Below are 21,600 nucleotides of genomic sequence, written 5' to 3'. Positions count from 1 at the left end.
CGCTGTTTTCATCTGATGGTTTGTGTGGATTTATTTACTCATCTAACCTACACGCTATATTGAATAAAGGTTTTGCAGTAATTTCCCTCATTTTAAAGTCGAAAGCTGCGGGAATGAGTAATGCGATGTATGCGCAATCCCGCAACGAACTTCAGTATCTGATTAAACATAATTCTATTATACAGAGAATTGTGAAATAGATTTTCATGACTTTTCATAAAACTTTTTGAGCTTATTTATTTTTACAAAACTTTCTAGGCCTGGAAATTGCTGTTCAATGACTTTTCCAGGTTTTTTTATGACCGTACGAACCCTAATGTGATGATCGGGTGCGGTTATCTAAATCAGACAAAAATACAGGTGCGGGCGGTTGTTGTCGGGTGGATCATTTATTTGAAGCTGTGGATTCGGGTGACGTTTTAGCTCATCCGCGCATCACTACCACACACACATTGTTTGTCCACAGAATAATTACACATTATTAAATAAAATGCGTCCCCGCACGAACCTCTACCAGCAGGACCTCAATTTCAGAGTTTTTTTTCTTTGTGCTCTATGCTTGTGCTTCAAGCATAGAAATTCAGATATTGGCGTGTGCTCTTTTATATGGTAATGATATTAATTAGGGGGCGTTTACAAGGCGGAGATCTGACACCAGTCAGCTGCGCACAATTTCAAGATCATTTGCGATTTATGAATGTCACATCTGGAAGAGATGCGTACGCACGTGTTTTTGTGTGCACGTTCGTTTTCTCTGAATCGCACTTACGCACTTTTGAGAAATGATCTTAGAACAAATTTAAGACGGCTTATACGCAACATTTTATAAATGAGGCCCCAGGTGTCTTTCTGATGATCTCCTCTGCTGGTGTTTGTGGTGGAGGAGACGAACTCCAAAGTATTTCCCCATTTTTAGAGAGAAAATCTGGATCTTCCTCAGGGCATTCCTCCACTGAATCCTCATCTGAATGCTGCTCCTCTGTGATCTCAAAATCAGGGTCAGCCTCTGTAAAGTCTTCCTCTGCATCATAAGGGTCATCTGGTTCACTACTTTCTTCATTGTCACTTGACTGAAGCAAGTGTTCCAGGGCCACTTGAGCAGTGTATCTTCTAGACATTTTGGTGAAGAATGAACTGTGCCCAGGTCTTCACTGTTTTAACTGGTGGTTACTGGAGGAGAATATTTGATCCATGATCTTATAGTCGTGGCAGCAGGCAGGGGGGAAAGGTGATTGTTTTATAAACAAATAGTGTGTGTGTGTGAGAGAGAGAATAAGAATCACATTTGGATTTTTTGATTTATGATTTATTGATTTTATTTCAATAAAAGCGGTCTTATCTGATGCAGTCTTACCAGTTCATGTGTGTGAGAGAGAAAGCCAGACTTTAGTATTTTTTTTTTCATTTATTGATTTTATTTCGCATTCTCTCAATGTGCTCTGTTGCAGTCTTACCAGTTCATTTCTATGTGTGTGTGAGAGAGAGAGACCCTTTTGTATTTTTTCCTTTTATTGATTTTATTTCACATTCTCAAAATTTGCTGTTGTAGTCTTACCAGCTCATTGCTGCGTGTGTGTAGATGTATATGTGTGTGTGAGAGAGACTCTTTTGTTTTTGTTTTTTTAATTTCTTTATTTTATTTCACATTTTCAAAATTTGTTCTGTTGAAGTCTTACCAGTTCATGTCTGTGTATATATATATATATATGTGTGGGTGTCTATTTTGCACTCTTGATATTCTAGAGAGTCACCCCTTGATTGCTGCACACTTTTTTTTCTGACCAGTGGCTGACTTGTAGTTTGTACCACCAAAAGATTCGAGTTTTCAAATTTTTTCGTATTTCCCATTCATTTTCTATGTCGGTCATTTTTGACCGAGAAGTCAAGTGTGACTATTTTTTTTTTGATATATAAATGCCTTTTAATATATCCGAATCATGTCCATGATTATTTTTGTGTTCATATTATATTGCTAATGTGACAAAAGTCACCAAATGTCATCTCATTCCGATGAAGCTAAGAGTTTTACAATTTCAAAATATAAAATGTTTCGGTCAAAAATGACAGAAGAGGGCTAATAATAGGCCTATTTCATATATTTATTATTATAAATAAATAGTAAAAACATTAAACAAATATTTAAACTGTGTTTTAAAGAGTTGCCTTAAGAGAACCTGAAGTTAATTTGGTTCTGTGTCACCATTTATATTACCTTTTTTTTTTTTCTGTCAGTCAAACAGTTTTGATTTATTTCATCTCGTTTTGAATAAGCTCTGTTATGCCGTTGTTTCTGATGTACAGTAAAACTGAGGAATGCTGATGATTTTACAACAAAATTCATCATAAGGCATTTTGTGTTCTGTTTTATTAGAATTAAGAACATTGTAAAAGACAACCGTTTTCACACAGAATAAAACAAAAGCAAATTTATTTTTTCAGTCTACACATAAAAAAGGCTATCATAAATCATCCCTGTAATCCTGGTAAGAACAGGGTGATTGTTGTCTGGTTACATGTGTTATTTTGCAGTAAAATTAACACTACAGTTAAAGGTAAAACAATTGGTTTAGCATTTAAAGCAGAATGTTAACGAAATACTAAGCTCATCAAAACAATGCATTTACTTGACATAATGCCTCACGATAACAATGAAAAGAATGACAGAGCATTACAGGAAGAGGGTTTACTGAGCTAATACTTCACTTAAGAAACAAACAAAAGCGTTCCTGTGAGCATGTTGATCATCACCAAATATCACGATCATCGAATGCTTTCATGGCACTCTTCACCCAGCTCAGCTGAGGATCCGCGCAGATACGATAACCCTTCTTTGTGACAAAACTGATAGAAGGAAAAGATCACAGTTACTCCACACAGAACTCATTATACACAGTATAATAGATTTCCATTCAACCGTCTTTACAAATTATTATGATTGTGATGACAAATGAAAACTCACATGACTCCTGGTTTGACGCATTCCACTCTTGTCTCCATGTAGGAATCAATTTTAGCAATGGGGATTTTTCTCCCACGATAATTAAAACAGCATTCAGATGGTAAATTTGCATCTGTGTTGAAAAATATAATTGATGTAATAAATATTTTGACGTCAATCACCTAAATGTTAACAGAAATTGCTCATTGTAGAAAAATCATTAGATCACTAATTCACTCTTGGAAATGAGCTTTACAACAGTGATAAAGCCTTTTTTTTTTTTTTTGATAAATGTCAGTTCACACCACTGAACAAATAAAGAATGAAGCTTTCGGGTGACTTACTGTTGCCCATTACACTGGACTGGAGGAATGCAACCGCCAGAAGACCAATGACAAGACAAAGACAATACTGACGCATAGCTGCAGATGGCTCTTCTTCTTCTTGAGATAACGCCGATATCAAGAGGATAATGTACTATAAACTTTACCATGGGTTTTAAACGCAAAAGAGGAGGGGGCGAGTGTGGTTTTAGTAAGGGGGCAGGTTATAGGAGAGAAATGTTCCACTGTGATCAAAACAGAAAAACAGTGCTCATAAGTCTTACAGGAAACAGTTTTGTGGTTATTTCATGTAGCAAAACTGCACCTCATGTATGACTCACCATCTCAGTGCCATTATTCTCAATGTGCACACTAATGAAGTGAACAGGCAATAGAACATGAATATATACAACTTTATTTATTACTATATCATCTGTATTCTGTACTGACACAACAAAAGCAAAGGCAGCATTTTTGGACAAAAGGACAACAGAAGAACAGAGATTGGTCAAAGCGGGTTGTGAGAGCTGCATCAGTGCATGCTCAAATAACATCTGAAAGCTTCAAGTGTGCACAGTCTGCACACGTTTCAATGTTCATACAGTGTTGATACAGATGAATAAAAAGCTCACATTAAATAGTTTGGACTGGCCAGTTATTCATATGTGGGCACAGATGCATTGCACATCCTAATGCCTTCATCTTACCACCTAATTCTGTCAATTCCCACATAAACACATTGCACAATACATTACTCTACTTCATTACCAACATATCATGTGTTCCTGGATGGCCTTTGCTCTTTTGAACAGCATGAATTGTTTATGATGATGCGCACACTCAAGTACTCGCAACATAACATGAAACACGTCCTCTTTCATTACAATTAAGATTGTATTCACTCCTTTTATTGTACATGAACTCAAACAGCTGAAAGCACTGGATACATATGAAGTCTTTTAAGTTCTTTTTCTGATATATGCAAGTTATTTCAAAACCTTGGACTTAAGGCAAAAATAAAAAGCCATTAACTTAAAGCTCCTGGTGTGTGTCCCCCAGATATAAAAAATATTTTAAAATTGAGGGCAATGAATAATCGGATTATAATGAAAACAGCCAACATTAACACAAAACAAGTTCCTGGGGTTCCTATATGGTAATGAACAAGAAACGAAACATGAAATAGCAGAGAGCATAGTAAAGACGACAGTGTAAATCTATGATAAAGGGAAAAAAAATGTGCAAAGCAGCTTATTGCAGTAGTGTGGTTTAGACCACAAAAAAGGTGGGAGGTTTTCCTTCGATCACAGTGATCACAAAGCAGTGAAATCTCACCACATTATCTTGATAAGATCTGAACATAAACTTACTTTGGAGTGTGCAAGATATCAAGTGCCATTCAATATTCTGGTGCCTTCATAGCTTGTTTACATATTACTGTGTGTACATGCAGTACACACACTTACACTCTCTGAGAGGATATGAAATTGAGCTCTTTTTCCTCACAAAAATAATAATCCATGAACTTCCATGATTTCTAATCAGTATAATAAATAAGCATCTGAATGCTTAACGTGATACTGTCAATACTTCTCAGTGAAAAACATTCACCAAAATGACATTCACTTCTCTAAACTTAAAAAAGAGTGAAAAATGCTGTTATTGCCATTACATATTATGGTCCCAAAAATTAGGCCAGTTTAGTGCATGTTATTTACATGAAACAAGTAAAGACTTTAAGTATTATAACATGGTATTTTATAAATTTTATCTGATTTTAATCTCAATTTGATGAAGTGTTGAATGTCAGGAATAATTTACTGCAAAATCTAGAGAGGCTTGTTTCTCTGTTATTAATGAAGACAATATGAGATGTCAAGCATAATGCTGCGACGAGCCGTATGACTGAAAACCACCATCATCACTGAACTCGTACTCCTACTCAATCTCTCATCTACCTTCTTTTCAACACTTCAACCACCATGAGATCCAAGCTGCACCACAATGTTAAAGCCACATTTATTATGCTAAAGTCCTGTACTGTAAGCTTGAATTGAAACCAAACTTTGGAACTTCAGAAACGCTGGTATTCCAGAATGTTTGGTTTTGGACTGGCACAACACTTTCTATAAAAAAAGAGAAAAAAGTAAAAAGGGACAGAGAATCCAGTAACAATACCATGAACACAGCAATATCTTTCAGTATCCACTCAAATCTCTGAATAAAGACATTTGTGAGACAGAAACACAGATTACAGACACAGGGAGTAAGAGGTAGAATAAATAATAGTTCAGTGTGCAATAAGTCTTAGAAACAATGGAAAAATCAACACAGGAGAAAACATACAACAAATAAAAACAACCTCAGAAAACCACAGCAAAACATTTTATTTCGCTTAAATGGAAATGTCTCATTTAAGCTGAGGGAGGCAGAAAAGAAAGTAATGAGAGGACAGAGACATGAAATAAAACTCACATTGCCACACCTAACTGAGAGTCAGGAGTGTACATTCATGTGATGTGTTGCCTCTGTTCCAGCCCTGTGAGGTCAGTTTGTGTTCCCAGGCATCAGTTTGTATGGAAGAGGACACATACAGTGGCCACTGGAACTGATATTCTCTGATGAGGAGTACCCATGGACAGTCAACATGAGTTTCTCTCTCAGTCTCTGTGAGGTGGAAGAGAAGACATGAGGTTGCATCCTTAGCGTTTCAGTAGCGGACTGCCACGGTCTTGTCCTTTCTGCAAAGTCTGAAGAACCTAGAGGTACAAAAGAATGAAAAAAAAAAAAGACTAGTGAAGTAAAAACACAATTAAAATAATGAACAGCATTGTATCACTCTGCTATTTATTAACATTTAATCCTTTTTTAACTAAAATATAATTCCGAAAGTATTTATCAATTTATCATACTTTGTTGCAGCCTTGTGCTAAAATGCTTTTAAATTCATTTTTTTAATACATTTGCAGAGTTATTACAATCTAGTGTCTGCTCTGTCACTACAGTTTATGAAGTGTGGAAAAAAAATAGCATTTTACCATAAGGCTGCAACATAAAATGTGAAATATGGAGGGGTTCTCAATCCACTGTTTATTCACCGTACATTCAAAATGTTGGGGTCAGTAAAATTTGTCTTGAAAGAAACAGATCACTTTATTTAGCAAGGACAAATTAAATTATCAAAAAATGACAGTAAAGAAAGTCAAATATAACATTAAACAGATTTCCATTTCAAATAAAACCTGTTCTTTTAAACTTCATCAATGAATCCTGAAAGAATGTGTCACTGTTTCCACAAAAATCTTAAATGTTTTCAGCATTGATGATAATGAGAAATGTGTTGTAAAGCTCAAAGAAATAAGAAAGAGCACCAAATAATGCTGAACACTGGAGTAATGGTTGCTGAATGTAATATTTCACAATATTACATTTTTTTATGTATTTTTGATTGGATAAATGCAGCCTTGGGACACATTAGAGACTTTTAAAAAACATTACATTTTAAAAATTCTTAGCAACCCTAAAATTTTGAATGTTAGTACTGTGTGTGTGTGTACAGATTTATATCATGGTGGGGACTTAAAGGCACAATATGTAATTTTTCACCGCTAGGGGCGCGTATTCAAAAGAGACAAAGGCGTAGTTTGCTGACACTGACTGAGTGTGGAATCATGAGAGTTGCCGTCTTCATCCCCACAGCCGATGCAATCCGACGGGACTCTAACCGAACGTCTATCCGAACATCTTGACCTTTGAGCGTCTGTATAGGCCTATGTTTAAATATATACATTTACTGTAATATGAAATATTGTTACTGAAAAGTGTTATAACATAAGCAAACATAATTAAAATTATTTATTTACTTTTCCAACATAGGCAGGGTTTCTGCGGGGCATTGAAAATCATTAAAATTCATTAAATGACCTTTAATAACAGTCATTCAGGACTTTCGTTAAAAAACTCGGGAAGTCTTAATTCATTTCAAACCATTTTTTGCATAATTAATTTAAATGAATGTTTCTAATAGACACATTTATAACAGAACCTCAAGTAAACTACATGTTATTTTGTTTAGTCATATACAGGTGGGAGCTTTTTCAATTTATTACTCAGAACGACTTATTAGCCTACAACACCTTTAAAGACTTATTCAGGGAAGTACAGCAGGATGCAGGAAATGGCTGAGTATTATTTTAGGTATAAAATATCATTATTGTAATGCTTGTAATCTTTACACAGCAGTTTGGCTCCTTAAATGTTTAAACATCCGCTAATTTCAAGACGCTGACGTCACGTGGGTCACCCACGGTTTAAGACGCTCAAAGCTCAAGATGTTTGGATAGACGTTCGGTCGACTCGAGCGATACCGGCTTAATATCAGCGGCTGTGATTGCCTCCTCTGGCCTAATCACAGCCATGCTGATATAGAGCCGATATCGCTCTCGTACTCGAGTGATATTGCACATATACTGTATATATGTAAGGGGTGTCGAAATTAATCGTTGCATCGCCATGCGGACGTGGACGATTCTGCATAGAGGCAGTAATAGACCATAATCGATTATAGCCTATGACGTTATTCGCATACGCGCTTGTCACGCGAGTAATAAAAATGCACTCTCTATTTTTAAATCGGGGCTTGGCTCTTTAAGTAGCCCCTCACTGCAGAAGAAAGATCCAGGGGGCGGGGTTGGATCCACATCTAGGGGGTGGAGATGGGTAGGTTTAGGTATATGTAAGGTGGGAGGAGTTGGATCTGGATCCAACCTCGCCCCCTGGATCTTGTGTTCTGCAGTGAGGACCATCTCGGCTTTTCCCCGCATATGGCACATGTGTGACGTGACGTGACATGTGACCAAGTATGGTTACCCATACTCTAGGAATTAGTGCTCTGCGTTTAACCCATCCTAAGTGTGCCTTGCTCAAGTTGTGGTATTGAAGGTGGGAGAGAGCGCTGTACATTCACTCCCCCCACCTACAATTCCTGCCGGTACGAGACTTGTATATGATAATCGACTTGTGTGCGCTAGAGACAAACGCGGCGGGATTCATTGCACAGAAAATGCGCTGTGAGACACGTGCGCATTGCTTCACAGTGCTTCCACTCGCTGATATGTTCGTCTTTTACTTTAGATATGCTTTCATTTCTGCCGTTTGGAATGCAGTACATATTAGATGCACGAAACTCACGTACTGACAGACTTTCACGTGCGCTTTGTGTTTGTTTGTCCTGAAGCTGGCGGCTGCGGTTAAATGCACTTGCATCTACCTTTATGTTACGAAATTGATGTAAACACGGTGATGTTTTCAGAACAGAACAAAACATCTGTATGTGGAAATAGATCTGTGCATTAGTGTGAATGCAGTCTATTAAAGCTGCCAGTATCTATGATCTCATCTGTAATAATCAAATGGCAATAATGCTGAGAAAAAGAAAAACACTGATTATCTGTAAACTTTCGATACTTAAAGCCCTCCCAGATACTGAAAGTGCTTTTTGTTTATCACTTGTAATCGTCTCCCCCCCCCTTTATTACTTTATATTTGCTTGTATGTTTTGAAGCTATATTTACTTTTAATTCTTAATAATTAATTATATATTAATTACTTTAAAAAGTAGTCTGCTTATATAATAATAAAAATGCACACAATAAATTTGATATAATCGTGATGCATCGTGATATCGAATTGAATTGAAACGTTGACATGATAATCATAATGGAATTGAATCGTGAAACCTGAGCCGATTCACACTCCTAATATATATATAAATACTGTTTAATTCAGTATATATGCATTCATTTTAATTAGTGCTGTCAAACAATTAATCGCATCCAAAATAAAAGTTTTTGTTTACATAATATATGCATGTATACTGTGTATATTATGTATATATAAATACACACACATACAGTATATATTTTGAAAATATTTCCACGTATATATTTATATAATTTATAGGCCCTATATAATATCAATATATATATAATTTTTTTTTTTATGTATAAACAACGTTTTTCTTAAATATATACATGCATGTGTGAGTACTTATACACATAATAAATATACACCGTACACACACATATTTTGTAAACAAAAACCTTTATTTTGGATGCGATTAATCACGATTAATCATTTGACAGCACTAATTTTAATGCATGTAATGTGTTTATGTGTGATTGTTTATAAAAAGATGCGCACTTGTGCCCATTTCTTGTTCTTGCTGTTCATGTTGATGCTGGTTATGCTGGAGAAGATCTTCTCAGCAGAGATGTATTCCGGCAGGCGCGTCAGGAACTGAGCGATGTGGATGAAGTCCATGTGTGTGAGGATGTCCTCGTAAAGACGCAGAATCCCCAGTGCTGTGCGGAAGAGAAATTCCTCGCCATCACGACAGAACACATCCCACACTCGGCATGCAATGTCCAGTGGGAGTGATTTACTGTACAAGGTGAAGATCCTACACAGACAAAAGCAGATCTATGATCAATACATCTGTACCTCAAAACACAGGGGCACATTTCTGACAGAAGAAAAAGTAACTCACTTACCAGTCAATTAAATAAATATCAGAGGACAGGTTGTTATTTTTAAAATGTGCAAAAAGCTTTGGTAGATTTTCTTCAAAGAACACTTCAAATGCGGCAAAGTATGTCAACATCTAAAAAAGATAAGAGCATATGAATAGTCTTGACTAATGACTATTTTCTTATTGACCGCACAACTTAAAAACTTCAAGACTGCTCATAACTCACAAGGCTGTGGTCCATTCTGTAGAAAGCCATTTGACAAGGCTTGTTCAACAAATTGGCAAAAGCAATGAAGGCTTCAGCAGTGTCCATGTTGAGAATCAACACTGCTGCTATAAAGGACATTCCCTGCACCTACACATCAAACACATAATACAGATTAAAAATATGAGGATTTATCTTTAACGCTAAGCTTGAACTGATGAACGAGTGATGTTTACAAAATAGCATCTATTCCTACCCCTAAAACAACATGCTTTACCCCCTAAACGTCAGATCAGTGCTTCCTTTCTGTATTCACACTTCAAACTGATAACAAGCACAGATGCAGCATAAGCACACTGTGTCTTAATAACTGTCATGTTTAACAAGTGCACTACTGGTCAAAAGTTTGGAATAATTAAGACTTTTTAATGTTTTTACTCTATTTTTGATCAAATAAATGCAGCCATGGTGAGCATAAGATTGACATTTGAATTAAATGTTTTTCACTTAAAGTTTTTATTTTTATTCTTCATGCAAACTTTCTAAACTAGGCAGCTAACATTTCTTAGATATTCTAATTTTTTTTGCATCATACCAGTGGAGGTGTTTGATTAAGTAACATTAAGAGTGTGACAGAATACCGGAAAACATGTTCTCAATTTATCTTTTAATTTTTGAAGTTTATAATATGACCTTTACACCCAGCATCTATGTGGAGGTGTAAGTGCAAGAGCTCTTTGGCCAACAATTGATATTGTGGTTTGTGAGCAGGATGTAATAGGGCTGTGCAGCACACATTGCTCATCGTTCTCACATGTGCAACAATTATTTCTATGGCTCTGCTTATCACGTGCGTAATAACTGGAACAGAACTGCTCATCATACTCCAGCAAACCAGCTGTACGACACAGCATCTCTGTCAGTTTCTGTTATACTCTGTGAACATCTCTTTGTACGAGTCAATACTCAAGCAAACTGAGGTTAAGATGAAATATGGGTCACAGAGGGATAAAGAGGGGTTTCGCTTGTAAACAGTGCAGTGGTGCAGAGCACATTTAAAAAACATCAGACATCACTTGGATAAACAAGACTTACATATCCCACATCAGGACGATAGCAAGTGTAAGCTCCCAGAATGCTGTGCAATACATCATGGTATGGGCCTCCCTGAAAATAAAACCCCAAAATATGACGACACAATTGTCAGCAGATGATATAAAACTCCAGAAACAACAATGCACCCTACCTGTTGGAAAATACAGAGATTGGGAAAGGTTCTGGAAATGTCTAACTTGATCAGTTCTAGACTGGCCTCTCGATCAGCATGAGACAAGCCTGCATCTGAAAAATAAGCAATAATTAGTTACAAAAGGGCATTAAAGCAAAGGAGTTTACAGCAAGGAAAGCTGCTGATAAAGGGGAGAAATAAAGGAAAATAAAAAGAGGATAATAAAATAATAAAAAAAGTATAATAAATAATGTTTTATATGAGATTAAAGAAGTTATTCCAACAAAAGAGAGGAGAAAAACCATGTACCATGTGCTTGGAAAAATGAAAATGAAAAATGCCTAACAATCACCTTCACTCTCTGTTTCTGCAGCAGCCGTTGGGGCTACAAAGGCATTCCACTTTTCTTTGGCTCTTACCAAACAGATGTTATACAGCTCTGTTTAAAACACATACACACAAATAATAATGTGTTATTTACTTCACTTTATTTACTTTAATCTTAGTATATGAAACTATGATCCGCACTCACAAAAACAGAGGACACTGGGTTTAACACACTGAAGAAGGCCTTGAGCCAAAAGATTTGTGGGTTTTCCCCATTGGTGATAAATGTATAATAAAATGTAAAAAGAAGACATTCATTTTTGTGAGTGCGGATCATGGTTTCATATACTAAGCAATTTAATAGAGTGACGCACCAAAATAAAAGATCAAGTGACGGAAGAGCATGGTGCAAACGGCTTTGTGGAACTACATATGTAAATCTAAAACCACTATATGCTTTGCAATGTGACCCCCTAGTGATACAGTTTGGTTATTACATGTAACTGTTCTTATGAATCAAATTTCATAAAAGTGTAAGTGTAACTGCATTGTGTTTAAATAAAGGCAATGTTTAAACAATAATGTAAAACTAACTACCCATAATCAATCATAGTCTTCAGAATCATTTGCTATTCAACATTTTCACCATTCGTGCAATTAAACCTTCTTTACTTTTCTACTCAATTACAACAGATCACTTTTGCAAAAACAATTAAACCACAACAGTTTTCAGTGCAGAGTTCTCACAGTAAACAACCACAAAAGCATGGTTATTACTGCATATAACATCGTTACCATTACCATTAAACCATGCATATAATGTCCCCATTACCAAAATCGAGAAGCTGGAGAGAACAGTCAGTTCTTATATCAGGAAGTGGCTTGGACTCCCGCGATGCCTCAGCAATATCGGCCTGTATGGGAAAAGTGCCCTGGAACCGACCGTCTCTAGCCTCACTGAAGAGTTCAAGTGCACCAAAGTGAGACTGGACATGACCGTGACCGAGTCTCAAGATGCTATATTACAAGCGGCTGCTCGACCCCGACTGAGGCCATACAGCAGGCAAAATCCACTCTCAGGCATGGAGACATTGTAGGACAGGTGCAGCAGGGAAGAGGGGGTTTTGGACTTGGGACAAGCCGACCCATATGGTACAAAGCAACATCCGCCTAGAGGAGTAAACTGATAGTAACCAAGGTCCGGCAGCAAGAGGAGACAGAGAGATGCACAAAGGTTGTCTCGCAGTCCAAACAGGGACAGTGGACTAATTGGGAAAATCTGGAGCAACGTAAACTCACCTGGAAGGATCTTTGGGAGATGGAAGGAAGCAGATTGAGCTTCATCATCAGAGCCACCTACGATATTCTCCCCACACCCAAGAACCTAAACCAGTGGATTGGAGAAGATCCATCATGTCCTCTCTGTCAAACCCCAGCATATCCTCGTCGGCTGCAAAACCAGTCTTTCCCAAGGATGTTACACCTGGAGGCACAATCAGGTTCTGAGACAACTGGCGATTATCCTGCAGGGAAGGAGAATCACCACCAATGTCCTCCCTCCTCCAACGCCTGGATTCTCAAAAGCCACCACCTTCGTAAGAGCACGACAGCTTCCAGTAAAGCCAACTACAAAAATAGAAACAACCCTGCTGGACAATGCCTGGGACTGGAAAATGCAGATTGATCTGGACCAGAAGCTCAGCTTTCCACCTGAGATAATTACAACTAACCTCAGGCCAGACCTAATACTGTGGTCAACCTCACAAAAGTCCTTGTTCATCGTGGAACTAACTGTGCCAAGGGAGGCTGCAATTGGTGAAGCAAATGAACATAAAAGGCTGAAGTATTCAGACCTATTAACTGAAGCAGTACAACGTGGCTGGCGAACACAGTTGCTCCCCGTAGAGGTTGGGTGAAGAGGTTTTGTAGCCACGGCAACAACCAGGCTACTGAAGGGGTTGGGAGTCAGAGGACAGGCCTTACGACAAGCCATTAGGTCGCTGTCAGAGGCTGCTGAGTGAAGCAGCAACTGGCTCTGGCTAAAAAGAAAGGATCCCAAATGGGCTGCAAAATGACCTAGAGGGGTAAAAGCAGAGGGGAGCACACCTGGGATGCCAGTTGTTGCTGTTGAGCCCTTTGGAGGTGTCGTGGGCCTATCAACGAAACACAGAGGAAGGAGGGCGCCCACCTGATGACCCCAATGAAGTGATTACCCCTACTCTCCACTCAAGATGTCAACAAAGTGCCGATTATTCTAAGGGATTGTACTATCAAGTCCTACACGCTCAACTTTACCATTAAAACATGACATTACATTTTTTGTTAATAAAAAAATAATACCGGAGAAAAAAAAAAAAGTTTAAACTTAAAGACAAATCAAACCACAGGACGCTGCTTGTGAAACACCATGAACAAAACAAAACCACAATACAAAGTGATTTATATAAATTACACACAAAATACACATTTAAAATAGAAAAAACTTAATATTTAACATTCTTTTTTTATCCATACATTTGGAATTTTAAAAAATTATGTCCGAAGTAATCTTTTCCTGTATGTGCTTATCCAGTATGTGTGAGGTGTGTGTGATAAAGCACACATAAAACCCATTCATACCATCTGTGATGTTTAGTTCATTGCCTATCGCTAGACTCCAGACTTTGCCCCTCACACTGGGTGGCAGACCCTGCCACCATAAATCCCTCACCCGCTTAGATGAACACCTGGAATTGTGAAGAGAAGGACAGAGTGAAGCAAGTCATCATTTTTATATATTTGCGTTTATATATCTTTTTCTCTAAGCATATTTTAATTGTTACATTGTTTATTTCCTTTTTGGACTTTCAGCCACTTTTATGTTTTATTCACAGGGATAGCAGAGATCATTGGACATAATAAGGATAAGAGCTGTATCTGGTTTAAACACACATTGCTCACATGAGCTCAACATGTCAGTACACATGCACTAAATTCTAGTCCATGTCTCTCACTAGTTGGTCAGTACATCTCTTGCCAAATATTACTCTCCTTGGAATGTTTTTGGCTCTTCTTTGATCTATTGTCTGTTATTTAATTATATGGAATGTCAAGAATATTTGATTGCGTGATATATTGTCAATGATTTTTGTGTGCATACTCACATGCTTTGCCAGTTGGGTAATATCTCCTGACTCCAGGTGAGAGCAGCATTGCCGATGCTTTCCTCTAGTTTACACCTGTCCTCTAGTTGTTTTTTCCGTTTCTGGGCCTCTTTCAGCTCTGCACAGAAACACACACACACACACACACACACACACACACACACACACACACACACGTACGTAGTGAGAGAGGAGGAACGGAAGTCAAATGGAAATGGGTTTCAACAGGATTCAATTTCAGCTTTTGCAACAGCGCCCTCTACAGCACAAAACTGGACACACAGGCACAAACAAATGTGTGAAAAAGTCACCTCTCTTCTTGGCCTGAGCTACCATCTCCTCATATTCTTGTCTGTGTTTCTGGGCTTCTTCCTCAGGTTTTGCAGGAAGATTCCTACACACAGATACATAATGACTGTCAACAGATACATTACTATCTGTGAGAGAAAACATTCTAAAACACTTTACATTTATAACTCCTTTATTATTCATTATCTACTGTGCTGCATTGGTATAACATTGCTTGCAAGATGGAATTTTTTTTTGTTCTAGGACAATACAGGAATGAGAGGTTTCAGGACAGGAGGAGACATACAAAAACACTTACGCTGGACGGTTCTCCAGTATAAGGGCTGTGGTTGAAAGTGGCTCAAAGTCCAGGTTCCTTCTTACATTCTTATTGGGAGATATGGAACTGCTTGACTGTCCACTCCTTTCATATTCCTTCAAAAAAAATAATAAAATAAATAAATAAATACAAATAATTTACAATAAATATATACACATTTTATGAATCATCTATAAAATAATGAAAATATAATAAAGCAAACATATAAATAATCTTATGATAAAAACACCTGTTAACACATTTCAATCATGAGAAGCAAAAGCCAACACTGTATATAGTCCAAAGAATTACAACAAACGATACACTTTCAAACAGTTCAAGGCCAGCTGGGCGAAAAAACTAAACAAAAAAACAGGTAATTCGCAACAACAACAAAACATTTCAAAGAGATTTTTACAATTGTCATTTTTTCCATTTAACTCTGATTAATGTAATAGTTTTGTAATATTTTAATGAAATCTGCTTAAAAGAAACACAATACAACATATACTACAATAAAAAAATTACACTTTACAATTAAAATTGTTAAATCATTTTTTCCCCATATTGTACTGATGATTTTGGATTATGGCAATGAGGCTTAATCCTCAAGAAAATGATAAATAATACATTTCAATGTTTTAGACATAAGAACTTCGTGGAACTAATGCTTTCACAAGTTTTTAACATCCAGGGTTTTTGCCACACAATACTTTTCACAACCTGCACAAGTGGAAGCAGAAGTTCTCAAACAAGCAGGAACTGTGAAAAATAACACTCTTTGCAAACACAATGGGTCACAAATGGAATAAGAACAACTTGCTACTGTTACAGCATTTGAGTTTCTTTACAAAGTCTCATGTCACACACTGTACACCCTGAATAGTAATTCTGAAGTAAATCTGTGTATCTGAACAAAACGAAGATAAAGAAATACGTTTTGTTTTATGTAGTCAGAAAGCACACCCTATCGCTCATGAGTGAATATAAATATTTAATTTGCCCCTGCACTGCACTCTCTCAGAGATAAAACTATAGACAAAATGACCTACATTCCAACTATGAGCCAAATGTGTATAAGAAAAGGACATTAAGTAAGATTAGACGGGAAACTCCTGATTGGTTTTAAGAGTGAAAGAGGGACAGCAAACCAAACAAACAGGACAACAATATAGTCTAATTCACCAACACACACAAATGTGCTTACACATGAACACCATGTACACGTCATTTCCTCCATTCAAATGCTCTTTTTTCTCTTCCTTCTCATTCTCATTCTCCTCACCTTTTCTTTTTCATCAGACAGAAAACAAGGAACGAAAAAGAAAAAATAAGACATGAACTCACCATGAACGTTGCGGTGCTTTTGAGACATTCAGAATCCAGCATTTCAGACACTACACTCTACACCATTGCTGTATTTCCACAGCTACAAGCTTAAGTGCCTTGTAGACCGAAAGGCAAGGCACAGCGGCAGAAGAAGACCGCAAGGAATATGGGACACACCCTGAGAAACAGTAGCATGTTTCTACTGTGCTCCTGCTCCTCTGCTGTTATTGCTGTCTCACTCCTGCTAAGTTACTTGACACCGTTTTTCCTTGCCCTCTTTCTCTCTATTACTTCGTCCTAACAAACACACACCCAACTGGGAGGCCCTACATCAGAGGGATGCAGAGGATCAGACCTTGTCCCGTGCACCTGCTGTGTCCATATGTGTGTGTGTACATAATGCTAATGTTACTCGTCATCATCACAGTGCTGAGAGAGGATCCATGATTTACAGGCATACTAACTGATTCCAGCTATTAGGAGCACAAGGCTCTCTGCACTGCAGTCTCATGTGATCAGTGCACTCTGTGCTCCGCTGTGCATGTCTGAGTCATGTACAAAGATGAAAAAATAATCTGCTTTATGTGGCCCGTGTGTCATCAGTTCTCATAAGCTTCCACGGATTCAAATAAAATATAGCAAGTAACATTCTAACCACTAACCACTTTAGTCTCTTGAGACTTTACAATTAAAACAAGTACATTTGCTTGTTTTAGTTGTAAAGTTTTAAGGGACTACAGACAGGTAGAATATTGCAATATTTAAAGTCAAAAGCACTGATGCAGGAAAGAAGTGCATAATATTAAACTGAGAAACGTCCTGCTCCAGTCGTGCTTGCGAATCAGTCTCTTGTCAATCAGCCACTTCAACTGTTTCATCATCGAATTGGTAAGGTACAATCGATACCATCTTTTCTATGTATTGACAAGTCTCCAGGGCTGTCGTTCCATCATGGCAATGGGCTTTTCGTTTCCGACATGCGCTGTACGCAGTAGACCAACCCAGAGCCAATCTTTCTACGGCTCTGGACCAATCACAAAGGACTGCGGCATCTGACCAATCACAGCAGTGAGGGCTCACGGACAGGAGGGGTTTAGAGACAGATTCTTCGAACTGCTTCGCACGAGTCGTTTACAAATCATTTAGAAATGAGGTCAAATTAAATCTATTTTTTGAGAAAACTAACATGTTTTTTGACCTTGCATGCATGTAAACCTGTTTTAGGAGACTCAGAAAACAATATTAGCAACCTTAAAAATGGCATAATAGGGGCACTTTAAGCTAATCTTAACTCATCTCTTCCTATAAGCCACTGCTACAGAGCCTAAATAAACCAGCAGCTCTAAACCTGTCACCCAATACCCCAATCTTCCATTACAGCTGCAGAGAACAAAATCAAGAGCTAAAGGCAGGAGTTGGATGTGGATGAAATCTAGATGGTCATGGGGAGGCTGAATCAGGGGGTTCAAATTACCTAAAGCAAACAGCAGGCCTGTACACAGGAAACAAAGCCCCATTCACAACAATATCATAACTCTGCATTCGATTGATTCATGCATAAACTTATATAAACAAATCTTTAAACATGTAAATGTTTCACTGTTAAAATCATTTCTTTCAGGTGAGAAAAACTTTTCAAGCGGTCATGGGAGGAAAGTGTTACCCAGCATATTTCTGACATCAAAGAGACACATGACAAATAAAAACAATGTGTTCTTAAATTGGCTCAAAGTATCAAGCAAGTTTGATATCCTCAGACTGGACATCATACACTACTACACTCTGCAAAATCTGTCAACTCCGACTGTCCAAAATCTGCAGACTGGCTAAAATCTGGCTCTGACTTCGCCAGACAGCAAATTAAGGCAAAATCCTGGACTAACATTATGTAGTGTATCTCAGTCTTTAGTTTAAAAGCAGCACATCACAGGACTTGCTTTGTTAAAGAGGATCTGACATCACATTTATGTGGCCTAAACCTTCAAATAGGTAGGGCAATACTCAATGTACATCATAAAAATACACTGAATACAGAAACTATATTTTCACAATTTCGGTGCAACCCTACTACATGAAAAGCACTCAAAAATCAGGTACATTGCATTTTGACTTCTTGTAAGATCTTGTATGAGTGCAGGTGTGTGAACATACCTTTTGTATTTTCCTGGAGTCTTTGATTGAAAGTTCTTTATGTGGAACTTTACCAAACAGCTTCCAGCCAGGCTCTCTCTGTTCTTCCTGTGCACCCGTATCCTTCATCCTCTTAGCAAAAAGACTCCTTACAAATAAAGAAAAGAAATAAAAGGACCGAGTTAATAGAGAGCTACATCTACTGATAATTACCTTCTCTAGTGTGTTTTAAAATACATATATTTTCACTATTTTTAAGCAATGTGAATTCCACGAATGTGAATTTCACTAAATACACAGACCAAAGAGAGAAACTGAAAAGAATACTACTGCACTATAGTAGAGACTAGAGAGTGAGGCACAAGGGGGGAAAAATAACATTTGAGCTGTTTTAAGATCGAGAAAAGCTTCAAGAAAGTCCATGTTGCAGAGATAAAAAGGGCAGGCAATTTGGAGACATGGCCACGCTATTCAGTGGCTTCTCAACATTTTTGATCTACAAGCCATTTTTTATATTCCACAATGCTTGTGAAACAAATACATGAGTGCTTCAGCAGCACTGAAACTGATATGGTTGATGATGGTAATATGCAAAATCATGGGGCCAAAAGCTGAAGTATATCAGTGTTATATCAAGTACTGCATATCATAGCTGAATTGGGGCCTGCAAGAAACTGTTTATTTTAAAAGGACAATTTATATTAGAAAGAAAAATATGAAAATATTAAATCACTTGTGATGAGAAACACCAGCATACCCTATAATCTGAAATTGAGATAGAAAGGGAGATTACAATTGAGTGACAACTGAAACATTGCAAATGTAGGTTGTTATACTAAAAGACAAAACAACAACAACAAAAATCACAGAAATAGTATTTTTAGGATGCTACCCCAATACAAAAACCTATATATAAAAATAAATATTTTATTAAAAAAGATATAAAAAAAGATATTTCGAAATATCTTCAGAAATATTCAGAATTCCAGCAGAAACAATAGAGAAAAAGGGTACCCAAGAAAATTGCACACATGAAAAGTATAACGAAACTAAAAAAATGAAAGGAACAAAAACAATTATACATTAGAAAAAGCTTAAAGCTTGTTGAATAATAATAATAACAATGCAACATTATTTGAAAGGCAACATTTGGTGAAGCTCACACAATCATACGCATTAATAATACTACACAAATCATTAGTTTCTTGGTGTGAATTTAACAACATTACAAATGCAAATGCTACGATACCTGTGGAAGAAGCTGGCGAGTGGACCCAGTCTCTTGGGTCTAGCCTCATGTGGTGTAGAGACCCCCACAGGATGCCTTTGAGGGCTGCTGAGCTTGCCGTGTAAGTCAGTAGGAGATGAGAGTGAATTGTCAGAATGGTGCAAGACATCTTCATTCTCAAATGTAACAACAGCACTGGACTCGGATGTAACCATAAAGTCTAGGAAGTCCTCATTACTGACAGACAATGTGGCAGAAAACTCAGTACTTAAACTTGAAACACTGCACATTGAAATATCATCACTGCGGTTCAAAGTACCCTTGCCTGCCGCACTGGAGGGCCCGCCGGCACCATAAGGACGTACCAAATCAAAGTCACAACGTGGGAAGGTGGAAGACTTGAGTATGGAGCTATCTGAAATATCCAAGTTTAGTGTTGCTGGACTATCATCATGTGGAGGTGGAACCACCAGCTCAGCAGTGGTGACTCGAGCATGAATGTGCTCAGGGGGGTTCATCTCAAGGGAGGGGATTCCAGAGTCCTGAGAGGCCAAGCTGCTGCGATCCTCATCACATGTGCCATTAAAGGGAGTGAATGATTTGCAGCCGAGGGAGACATGTGGCAGCTGAGAGTCTGAGGGCATGTGATGGTTGACATGGTTTTGGGTGAGAGGCTTTGAGGCAAACTGCAAACACTGGTTGTGTGAAGAGTTGCTGAACGATGAGACCTGGAAATCTAGAAAGGCAAATAACAAAAGAAGATCAGTCCTTATAAGGAAAAGTCTTATGGCTGTTTTGTCTCCTTTTAGAAAATAAACCGACATTTTTCTGAACCAACAAATGTCATTTCCACCATGTCAGATTACATACAGATTTTCATAGCATTCTGTGGTGGAAATGACAATGATGGAAATTACATTTTTAGGAAAAAAAAAAATGGCTGACTCCATCTTGCTAGGTTAATTTCACAAAAAACATTTTCTACTTTCTACATTACACCTTGACTGGAAATGACACAATATAAAACTACTCTATCTTCATACAATATACACAGTATACTGCACCAATGTTTGATTGACTACCTTCATTAGGGGTAAAATGGATGTTTTTGGTTTAAATGAGTGGGAAATGTATGGGTTAAATCAATTTTACCCAATAAATACTAAAATGATTAGTGTTAATGTCACTCCTGTTTAATTGTTAAGGTCATAAAGATTTAAAAATGTAATAATATTTTATGATTTTTTTTGTAATTTTAAGACTGACAGACTGGGTCTGGGACAACTGTAACACCATGTCTACACCAGATTTAAGTGGTGCGACACTGCATGCAAATGGTGTAAAACAAACTTTATGCAGAAAAGGCATCTGAAAAACAAGAAAAATCATGAATGCATGGTAAAATAATAATATAACAATATAATATAATAATAATTTAAAAGAGTTTTTAAGACAGTTTTTGCAATAAATACCATCTCTACTTATACTTATCTCAGGATCACTTGGACAAAAATAAATCAATTGTATCCTAGAAACCCATCAGGGAAAATCACACCTTAAACTGTAATAAAAAAAAAAATAATAATAAAAAAAAAAAATATATATATAATAAT

The 21,600-nt window shown here is 37.3% G+C and overlaps 2 protein-coding genes across 4 annotated transcripts in view; both read right to left on the bottom strand.

Annotated features, from left to right (window-relative positions):
- Positions 1–2,206: 2,206 nt before the first annotated feature.
- ccl36.1 (chemokine (C-C motif) ligand 36, duplicate 1) lies at positions 2,207–3,499 on the bottom strand. Its single transcript, XM_016443957.1, has 3 exons — positions 3,283–3,499; positions 2,960–3,071; positions 2,207–2,841 (listed from the first exon to the last, which is right to left on the bottom strand). The coding sequence occupies exons 1-3, from the start codon at positions 3,356–3,358 to the stop codon at positions 2,745–2,747; spliced, it is 285 nt and encodes a 94-aa protein (XP_016299443.1). The 5' UTR covers positions 3,359–3,499; the 3' UTR covers positions 2,207–2,744.
- A 624-nt stretch (positions 3,500–4,123) lies between these two features.
- Positions 4,124–21,600, bottom strand: part of tbc1d14 (TBC1 domain family, member 14) — a 20,710-nt gene continuing 3,233 nt past the window's right edge. For 2 of the 3 annotated variants that reach the window (XM_016443955.1, XM_016443956.1), the window contains exons 3-15: positions 20,009–20,723; positions 18,781–18,907; positions 15,301–15,416; positions 15,005–15,087; positions 14,694–14,811; positions 14,170–14,276; positions 11,576–11,662; positions 11,242–11,336; positions 11,091–11,162; positions 10,017–10,145; positions 9,813–9,922; positions 9,463–9,721; positions 5,400–6,020 (exon numbers count right to left, since the gene is read on the bottom strand). In XM_016443955.1, coding sequence (XP_016299441.1) covers positions 5,964–6,020; positions 9,463–9,721; positions 9,813–9,922; positions 10,017–10,145; positions 11,091–11,162; positions 11,242–11,336; positions 11,576–11,662; positions 14,170–14,276; positions 14,694–14,811; positions 15,005–15,087; positions 15,301–15,416; positions 18,781–18,907; positions 20,009–20,723 — 2,075 coding nt within the window. In that variant the 3' untranslated portion in view covers positions 5,400–5,963. The other variant, XR_001630536.1, reaches the window with a different exon arrangement.

This window comes from Sinocyclocheilus anshuiensis, unplaced genomic scaffold, assembly GCF_001515605.1.
Source record: "Sinocyclocheilus anshuiensis isolate Anshui unplaced genomic scaffold, SAMN03320099.WGS_v1.1 scaffold1429, whole genome shotgun sequence".
In the NCBI taxonomy this organism is placed as follows: Eukaryota; Metazoa; Chordata; class Actinopteri; order Cypriniformes; family Cyprinidae; genus Sinocyclocheilus; species Sinocyclocheilus anshuiensis.
This window is presented reverse-complemented; position numbering and strand designations above follow the sequence as displayed.

Coding starts and splice junctions, on each gene's coding strand:
- ccl36.1 (XM_016443957.1), bottom strand. CDS start 3,358: ATGCGTCAGTATTGTCTTTGTCTTGTCATTGGTCTTCTGGCGGTTGCA. Junction 3,072..3,282: donor GTCCAGTGTAATGGGCAACA/GTAAGTCACCCG, acceptor TTTTCAACACAG/ATGCAAATTTACCATCTGAA. Junction 2,842..2,959: donor TGCGTCAAACCAGGAGTCAT/GTGAGTTTTCAT, acceptor TCCTTCTATCAG/TTTTGTCACAAAGAAGGGTT.